The sequence below is a fragment of the Plectropomus leopardus genome, chromosome 17 (genome assembly GCF_008729295.1).
Source record: "Plectropomus leopardus isolate mb chromosome 17, YSFRI_Pleo_2.0, whole genome shotgun sequence".
Lineage (NCBI taxonomy): Eukaryota > Metazoa > Chordata > Actinopteri > Perciformes > Serranidae > Plectropomus > Plectropomus leopardus.
The window spans coordinates 21,302,389-21,312,729 of record NC_056479.1 but is presented as its reverse complement, the minus strand read 5'-3'; the positions used below and the strand labels follow the sequence as shown (position 1 = coordinate 21,312,729).

At 37.8% G+C, this 10,341-nt stretch overlaps 1 protein-coding gene across 1 annotated transcript; it reads right to left on the bottom strand.

The window, feature by feature from the left end:
- Positions 1 to 309: 309 nt before the first annotated feature.
- Positions 310 to 10,143, bottom strand: LOC121956579 (deoxyhypusine synthase-like). Its single transcript, XM_042504862.1, has 10 exons — positions 10,015 to 10,143; positions 8,072 to 8,270; positions 6,000 to 6,164; positions 5,778 to 5,899; positions 4,994 to 5,090; positions 4,726 to 4,812; positions 3,352 to 3,457; positions 3,168 to 3,271; positions 2,233 to 2,358; positions 310 to 1,010 (listed from the first exon to the last, which is right to left on the bottom strand). Exons 2-10 carry the CDS (start codon positions 8,264 to 8,266, stop codon positions 915 to 917), a joined length of 1,098 nt encoding a protein of 365 aa, XP_042360796.1. The 5' UTR covers positions 8,267 to 8,270; positions 10,015 to 10,143; the 3' UTR covers positions 310 to 914.
- Between the last annotated feature and the right edge of the window lie 198 nt (positions 10,144 to 10,341).

The following is a 10,341-nucleotide window of genomic DNA, read 5'->3' as shown; positions in this document are numbered from 1 at the left end:
TTTTAAACTGTTGGTCAAAAAAACAAACTAGAGCGTTTCTAACATTTTACTGACAAAAAGACTGAGAAAATAATGGGCAGATTAATCGATAATGACAATCATTGTTGCAGCCCTAAACTGAGGAGCTTCAAGCTTTATTTTATACACTAAATATAAATATTTTATCATAGATCAGCTGTAACCTCTTGTGTGCTCTGAAATGCAATATTTAAAGTGCTTTTATACGACAAAGACCACAAACACAGTCATGCGAAGTGTCACATGATGGACCCCTTGTGGCCTTCTTACACAGACCTCCTGCACAAATTATTACATTTATTATTTATTGTATAGGCACATCTCTATTCTTGTAACTGTGTAAGTAATTTAAACGTTTGGATAATAAAAAAAAACTGAGTAGCAATACGATAAAATTCAAGTGATGTGATGGTATGACATGCTGCCCACAGCTACACTAAAATAAATCAAAACCTTAAATAACGATGCCTCATGAGTGTGTATCTATTCTCTCTCTTTCTCTCTCTCTCTCACACACACACACACACACACTCACACACAAAACTGAGTGCCCAAATGCACTCTCAACAGTATCATTAGTACATGCAATAGCACGCTGCCCATACTATTTCAGCTGTCTGAAAAGAGAGAAAAAAACTGTACTTGTTTTAACAAGTAAATTTTGTTATGGAAAGCATTAAGACAGCCTCAAACCCTCCCCACCGACTCCCATTAATAAAGCGTTCAATTGCAGCATTGTGTGTGACTCTGCTTCTTAAAGTTGCCAAGCCTTAATTATGTGTTTTCAACAGAAATGGTTATAAGGTCCAACTTATGTATGCAATAATTCCTGCAAAGTAGAAGAACTGGAGGAGTATAGTTGGTTGTTTCTAATGGAGCATTTAAGAGAGCAACCGCTAATCTGCTGTCTTGTCGGCAGTCAGCTTGTCGGCGTGGAGCGCGAAGGTCTCGGCCACGATCAGAGGGAAGACTAAAGAAGCGTCTGCATACACCTGGGAATAAAGAACAGAGCAGTGTACCGCTTTTCTGTGCTTTTGTTATATTTGTGGTGTGCTACACTTTTACTGCCCTAAACTGAATCCAGTCTCTGCTTCTCATGTTCATGTTTTGGTGCTTTGATGCCACACGGCACCCCTCCATCAAACACTGCGCAGACACTGCCACCTTGAGGCCAAAGATGTTAGAAACACCCTTTTATTTTCCCGCTTCGAGGGTCCAGCTCAGCCTTCTCACCTTGTTACCAATACTGATGTGCTATTAAATCATTCCCAAGCACATTTTCCACCGATAAAATTTCTTGAAATGGAAAACAATGCAAAATAAAAACACCCACTTTTAAAAATTAAAGGCAAACTATTAGTTGTATGTCTCTGCCAACCAGTCAAGTTGCAGTTAGAGTCAACATTTCAGTATCTGACTGAAAGTCTCCCCTTATGTTCCTAAATTATGACACTGAATAATGGTCAGAAAAGTGTTTTTGCAGAATATTATGTCTCAGTGAAGTTGACCTTTGACATTTTGGATATAAAATGCCATCACTTCATTATATCCTATTAGTCATTCATGTGAAATTTTGTCATAATTAGCACATTAATTCTTGAGTTATGGTCAAAAACACGTTTTGTGAGGTCACAGTGATCTTGACCTTTGAACACCACAATCTAATGAGTTCATTAATAAATCCAAGTGGACATTTGTGACGATCTTAAAGAAATTCCCTTGAGACATTCTTGAGATATTGCGTCCAAAAGAATGAGACGGATGCAAGGTCACAACGATTTTGACCTTCAACCACCAAGATCTAAATAGTTTATCCTTGAGTCCAAGTGGACCTTTGTGCCAAAACTGAGGGAAATTCTCTCGAGGTGAGATATGGTGTTCATAACAATGGGATGTACGTATAGACAACCCAAAAACACAATACTCTGACACGGCTGTCGCCTATGTGAGAGTGTAAAAGTAAAGGAAAACTAAATTTGTTTGGCAGCTGTAGGTTACATCTGCATGGGGGTTAATGCCATTTGTCATACGCCAGCTACAAACATATAAACCATATTTCATATTTATTATGTTTGCTAGTGAAAGTTTCTTTTTCAGTAGAGTAGTTTTTAAATCTGTCACACTGGCATTATGCTGCCTCAGAGTCACTGCATGATTGCTGAGACTGGACAAATTTTTTTAAATAAAACATATTGATGGTCTAAATACTGGTACCTTCACAGGTTTGGCGTCGGTTCTGATCTTGCCCCAGGATACGGCCTCATCAGGTCTGGCCCCAGAGTCAGAGCCATCGAACTCCTGGCCAGTGTTGACAAACACTGCATGGTCAGCTCCGTTCCTCTGGAAGAGACCGAGGAGAGACATTGTGTCAGTTCGCCTGTTGTGGTTAAACTGGGTTTTGAGGAGGCTTTATTTGCTGAAAAAAAGGGTGTTCTGCATTGTCTGTTGTAACAGTGGCTGTACTGTACCATGGTTGACTAAGTGATGTCCATCTGTAATCAAAGATTCCCTTCCACATGCATGAATCTACAGATAATAAATTTCTTAACTTCATATATTTGCACCATTTCACATAAAATGTTGATGCCCAACAGTAGCAGAGGAAGAACTCAGATCCTTTACTTAAATAAGAGTAGCAATATTATAATGGAAAAATGCTCTAAAGCATTTTAATACAGCATTGACTGATGTAGGCTTCCTTCTGTGCAGTGATATAGTTGAGACATTGCTGCTGAGTTTAATTTTTTTTTTTTTTGTTGCTGTAAGCACCACAAGCCAAGTGACCTCTAGTTCTATTATATTAGAGAGAAGATAGACCTCTCCACAGCTGATACCTCCAGTACTCAGCAACTCACGTCAAGACAATCTCGATTGCTCGCTAGCACTAAAGGTCATAGGAAAAATGTGCAGTTTGTATTTTGGGGTGAACTGTCCCTTTAGATAGCTGCGGTGGACTAAACACGACAATATTTCCCTCTGAATGACAGTAGAATAAGTGTATGAAGGAGCATGAACTGAAAATACTCAAAGAACCCGAAGATTGCACAGTATTCGAGTAAATGCACAGTTACATTTCACCACTGATCGCCAACTCAGTGTCTTTGCAGAATTGTATAAAACCACACATGAATACTAGAACGTTTATTTACCATTAGATTAGCATTGGCTATGTGATGTTTGACCAGCCCTCCTCCCAGGATGATCATTCCTGTCCTCTTGGCAAACACAGCCTGGCTGTTCATCCTGCGAATATCTGTAATAAAGTCCACATTCATGATATAACCAACAGACAAAACCTATGATCCTGTTCTGTAGCCGAAATGTAATTTTTACCTTCCACTATGTCCAAAACCAAGCCAGGGTTCTTAAAGGAGTGGAAGTAGAGCATGTCTCCCAGAGAGCCGTCCGTCAGGGCCGGACTGAACACTGGAATATTATTCTGAAACAGAATGTAATACCGAACGTTTAATGACTGATATTTAGACAAAAAAAAAGACTAGGGCAGAGTTAGCTAGGCTGGGAAGCAAGATTAGAGCTTAATCAACGGTTTCTTACGGATTTTCTAGTTCACCGATTAGTGGAATTTTAAGATATTTCATATTGTGTCCTTATTTATTTTTCTTCTTGTCTTTTTGGTTCCACTATGATGTTATCAGGGGTCCCCCAGGAGTCTAACCTGGGCCCCTTCCTTTTTACTGTATACATCAGGCATGTCAACCCCGGCCCCCCGGGGGGCCGGTTTGACATGCCTGGTATACAAGCTAACCCTGGGGCAAGTCATGCGTAAACACGATATAGATTTTCAGTGCTACTGAGACACTCAGGCAGAGGAACTCAGTGACCTCTTTTAAATGTCTTCTTAAAATGAACTTAACAGATGGTATTTATCATTACATTTTATACAATTTTACCTTCTTTAGTATCTTATACATGTTTTTTAGTATTGTTATTCTTTTTATTAGGGCTGCACCTTTAAAGTTGGAGATTGGAATTAACCCCTCAGTCAACTAAGATTGCTTCATGTCGAGCCGTCTTTTTGTTATTATTGTTGGGGATTTTTTGCTAGTCAGCGCTGTGCAGTGTATTTCTGGGGATGTTTTGGTCTCAAGATTTTGCTGCGGGGTGAGCACTCTTGATTTTCACGCTACTCTTTGATTCAAGCAGCTGCGGCACGGAGGAGATAATTGGCACGGAGGGGAAGAGAGACTGCTGTTCTGCTTAGAAGTGGTGAATTTGTGGTGCAACTTAACACTGCTGTCTCCTGCTATTGTTTAGTATCTAGTGTTGGCAAAACATATTGCACATTTGTGATTCTTCATTAGCGCCGTTAGCTTGTTTATTGTATTCCGTGAATGCCGCTGTCACACTGAACGTCCCTCTGAGCCTATTCAAACTTCAAAACTTCGTATAGAAAACAAAATGAATAGTTCATTATTTGTACTGAATGGCCAAATGCAATTTGACTGGCATAACTCTGAGTCGGGTGCAACCCTTGCTTTTATTGTAAAGCACTCTGTAACTTTCTTTTGAAAGGTGATATATTTAAATAAATATATTATTATATTATTATATTATATTGTTATGGTTATTATTATTATTATATTATTATTATTATTATCATTATTATTATTATTATTGTTGGTGTTGTTGTTGTTGTTATTATTATTATTATTATTATTATTATTATCAATATAAACCAGGACTCACCTTGTACGCCCAATAGTAGACAGAGTCAGTATTATTGATCTCCTTGCCAAGCCGATGAATCATTTTGGAGGGTGTCCACTTGGTGCCCTGAAATAACAAAGATCCAATATTTACTGATGAAGACAATATCATAAAAAATATTGAACATCCCTGATTGCGCAACTTAGTGGGAAACATGGACGTTTTCATTTGAGAAGATAAAAGTACTGTTATTTCATACAACTGTGCTGAATGCAATAGACAAACAATAAGCTAAAAGGAGACCCACTTCTGTCTTCTGCTCCAACAACATCTGGTCCAGGATGGGCATCAGCCAGTCTTCAAACTTGCAGTAATTGTCATTGGGCACCAACAGATTCCCTATCCTGCATCCAGCAGGGACGGACGAGGAGGAGGAGGGAGAGATGAAGAGATGATCAGGGACAGATGTAAATAAACAACTTTTGAGCTACATGCTCTTCATCAAACTGGTGTGATGAAGAGCATGTGGCTCAAAATGTTGACTCAGTGGTGATTATATTAAATACTGATCGGAGCATAATCTAGAGTGCAGACTTTGCTCTTTCTTGTCTTGTATTATCTTTAGTCCCGCACCGAGGCCTTTTGCTGTCTGAATGTGTGTCCTTTAGTGAACTTTTTAAACCACAATCAGACGTAGACAAAAAATATAATTAATGCTTTTCCAAATGTACACATTTACTAGGAAAACTAAGAAAACTACTAAAACTTAGATTACGTGTAAAAAATGCCATAGTTATTTTAACGAAACATTTTCAAACAAAACTGTAAAATTCATCCTATTTTATCAGTCTTAGATAATGCTGAGATAATCCTGACAATAGCCACAACCAGTGCAAATTTGACCTATTTCAACTAATTAAAGTCCCATAATTTAAGTATCATCTAATCGGGAGAAATGTTTATCTTGGGCCGATGCTGAATCTCTTTTTAAAGTCTTTATCTGCAGATGACAATGACGTGCTGATATTATCGTGCATCCCTAACTCTGAGGATGTGAATGTGACAGGTGTATTGTTTCAGTAGTTGCCGACCTGTTGATGCCCTTCAGGCGGAGCTCCTTTCCAGGCAGGCTGAATTCTCCCAGGTACGTGGGAGCCAGACACTTAATGAAATCCTCCTCGACGCCTCCAGCTGTGGTTACAATCACGTCCACCTACACAGAGTGACAACAGAGATTCTGATAAACTGTCCAGTTGGTCGAGTGTTTTAGATGTTTCACGTGATGGAAAGATGACGAGTTTATCAATTTGTACCATCTTGTGCTCTGCCAGGTAGCGGATGCTCTCTCTGACTCCGGAGCTGATGAGGTTGGAGGTGTAACCCAGGAAGATGGTGCAGCCTGACTTGACGCGGTGTTCATCGGGCACGTCACTCTGTTTTCCTTCAATCTCCTCTAACGGCTCAAGACGCTTCTCTATCTGTGGGTGTGGAGTCAATGGACAACAATGGTCAACATTACAAATGGTCATAGACAGACTGATCGTAGGTTAATGAATTTATAAAAACAGGGTACCTCAAGGGTTCTCAAAGTTACATTTAAGACTTTTTAAGACCTTTTTAATACCACCTAGAATGACATTTAATGCCAACTTCAAAACCATACTGGCAAACGTCTGAGGGATATAATGCAAAACTGAAGCAGAGACAGCAGGTGGACAGGTGTCAGATGTGTGCAGAGTACCAGAAGGAAAATACAGCACGATGCATATCGAGCAACATCACTGTGAGAGGACATTTAAAAAAAAAAAAAAAAACCCTGACAAACATGTTGACAGTTTTTTTGTGTGTGCCAAGCTTTTATGTTACTCATCTCTGAGATTTATGTCACCACCCCAAAACAATGGCAGTGAATGGAATTTTGTTTGTGTTTTGTCACTCTTTCAAGACAACCATAACTCAGGAAATTTGGATAATCCACAGACCTAGCTATTTTCAGGTTAATACTTGTAAAACATATTTACATGCACAACTGTTAAAAAAAAAACCAAATATCTCCTCATACTGCCTGAATCTACCTGCATTCACCCTCTTTCTGAAATGCTTTTTAGCACATCTCTTTAAGTCCCCTCTAAAAGAAACTTTTAAAAAATAAATTTAAAAAAAGCCCAGTCTGCTGTGACTGGTCAGTGTTTCTTGGGCTTCTACATCTGCATTCTCTGTGTCTCTTTACCACCACTGCAGCCGGGGAGTGACTGTAACAGCACTGATGTGACAGTTTCTAACTTTATATCGTAAAGTTGTGATATTGCAACTTAACTAAAAGCGTTGACAGCTCATTTAAAGGTACAGTGTCTAAATCAATTTGTATGTTATTCTCTGCAGATTGAGCTTTTTGATACTTCCACAGTATTTATTTGGCACCTTTACCTGCTTTATAATTAAAAAAAAGACATGGAAATCTACCTTTTCACAACATGAGAACCACAAAATACAAACTAACTGCAAGTCGTTGCATTTATTGCAATTGCAAATCATACCCCTATCTGTCCTCCCATTTCCTGACTGCATTGACTGTCAAAATAAAGGCCAAAAAAGAAGAGAAGAAAATGATCACATTAAGGAGTATAGCTTTTATAAGGTCATGGCAGATCCACAACACCGTCTATGTTCTGAAGCACCCTTACCCTCAGCGCAGGTCAAGCATGCCCAGGATGTGGCTTGACAGGATCTGATCACATGGTTTGGAACTGGCACTTCTTGCATGCAATACTTAAAGTTGCTGCTCTATACTTGAAGTTGGTGCGTGTATGTTTTCATGTGTGGCTTCCTTAACTGTAATATTATTACTTTTGCTTTGTACTTTTCTACCTTTTAAAAATGTTCCATAGTTTTGTTTGTGCACTTGCATGTTTACACTGGCAGTCTGGGAGAAACAGGCTTTCAATCCCTTCTATGTCCTGCACATATGGGAGTTAACAATAAACTAGACGTTGATTTGACTTTTACTTCTTTAACTTAATGTACTTTATTAAATTTCCATTAATGATTTTTTTTTATGATGTTTTTTGCATGTTTTTAAGTTGTGTATTTTTGTGAATGTGTTTTTTAAAACCTTTTAGGCTCATTTTTGAAACCTAAATTCCCCGTGGGGCAAGACAACCTACTGCTGTTGTATTTTGTAAATATTAGCACTGTGAGTCCCACCAATGGAATCCCATTTACTTTTATTGAATTGAAGTGGAAGAAAAAGGAGGAAATCACAGAGACAAGTATCTTAAAACCTAACTAAATAAAACCAAAATTATCTGCCGCATAGCTAGCAGAGGTAAGAGAGGAAATGTATTTTTTTGTGAGATAACCTTCTCCATACAGCCATTCCTCTCACCATGGCGTTAATCTCCTGGATGGCCAGGCCCAGGCTGCTGGCCTGGAAGCCAGTGGTGATGTAGGACCTCAGCAGCGCCTGGAGATCGACCCCCTTGTTGAAGTCGTAGCCTCTGATCTTTGGCATGTCCTCGGGGAGCTCGCAGCTCGGCTTCAAGACGGCATCCATGGCAACAGAAGGTGCCTGACCTGCCATCTTTCTGCAAAAATCAAAAGCATGTTAGTGATGCGGCAATAATCTAGGAGTGGCATGTATTTCTCTGCTTGAGTACCAATGGGTGTTAGTAGTTTGGCCTGTGGTGACATGCAGCAGCTCTGCTCTCTGACATGTTAAGAAAAACTGAACCATGTGTGAAAGTTTTCACTAAGTTTTCACTAAACATCCTGCGGCAACCCGATGGTAGTAGCTAAAATACTTCTGTAGAAGGTGAGTGGGGACTTTTGTAATGTTACTGGCTTTCCTTTCAGATACTTGCTTGTATTACAGTCATAAAAATCCAGTTTAACCAGTCTGAGACATGTTTTTCTGTGGAAACACGTCGGAGAGTGATCCTGGTAAAAAAAACATTTTTACTGCAGTGTTGGCAAAAGGTATTAATTAAACCCTTGAACAGTCACACTAAGAAATAGCTTTGCAAATGACACGTTATAGACAATAGAATATGTTAATAACATGCATCAATTTATTAAGAAAAAAAACATTTTCCAAATTTAATGCACTGTAAAAAGTGAAAAAGTCGATGTAATATAATAGAAATATGAAAATAAAAGTCACGTCATACAATAAACATATAAAAATGAATTTTAAAAAAATAAACAGATGCAAATAAAAATAAATCTAGTGAAAGAAAATCTGTATAGAATTTATAGTAAAAAACAAAAAAGTCTGTGTTATATGATAAAAATCTAAAAATAAAATTAACTTAATAAAAAAACAAATATACAAACAAAATAATACAAAAAAAAAATAAATACAAAAAATGCATCTAGTAACAACATGTTTAAAATGCATGTTAGACAGAAAAATAGTCAACGCACTATAATAACAGAATTGAATATAGTGACAGTGTAATAAAAATACTAAAATGCATCATATTAAAACATCTGATTAAAATTAAATTAGGTTTTGCCAAGTCTTTAGTAAGTCTGCTTTTAGCTTTTCTGCCCAGACACAGGGAACATCTTACAAACCACTCTGAAACTCATCCATTGGTCAGTTCAGATCTCTGATCACCAATAATTTTTAACTTATTTTTTATCTTTTCTACTCTAATTTTAGATTTAAGATGACATTTGTATCTGTGTATTCTTTTACTTGCTTTTATTTGGTTAGATTATTTTATTACCCTTCTTGTTGTGCACTTTTACTCGTACTTTTTATGTGATGTATTTATCTCGACGTCATTGTAAATGGGAGCTTGATATAAATGATCCATCGAGACCGATTAAATAAATTTGATCGCAAAAAACGGTGCTGTTATAATGCATGTTAATTAAAAGTACTCACACCCCTTACTCTTTAAGTGCTCTGTCAGTTATAGATTTCGCTTAAAATAGGTAACTTTTACTCTATTTACATGCAAAAACTCACACTGACAAAGTGGAAACACAATTTAAGAATTAATCGTCATCACTATTTACATCATTTATTCACACGTCAAATAAATAATAATACAGCATAAAATACAACCACAATACAACAGACAAAAAACATGGAAAGGGGAAACCCCCCTTAAACTACCTCAAGCTTTTAGGAGGAGCCCAATAAAGGTGTAACATTAAGTTTGCAAATGTCTCAGGAACTAAAGCAGAGTATTTAGACTTTTTATTCAGGCAATGTGGTGTTGTGATTTTAGCTAGCAGCTAAGCTAACTGTTAGCTCGTGCTCCTATCGACTGACTTTAATTAAAAATTAAACATGTAAAGTTAGAGATGAAAACATACCTGTTCTTTAAGACGCGCCAGTTAAAGAAGACAGGGAAGAAGAAACCGGCTGTCACCGTAAACGAGAGAGGCGGTTACTGACTGCACCGGCTACTGAGAGAAAACAACACGCGCGTGCTCCCTACGGCGATTGCGGCGAACAAGCCCCCAATACGGGAGCTGCGCGGGGACAAAAGTGACTACACTATTGTGTTAAAATCCATAGACTGCGTATGAATACATGTTATATTATATTATATTATATTATATTATATTATATTATATTATATTATATTATATTATATTATGTTACACAGACAACATAACATAAGTAATTTGCCTTTCAAA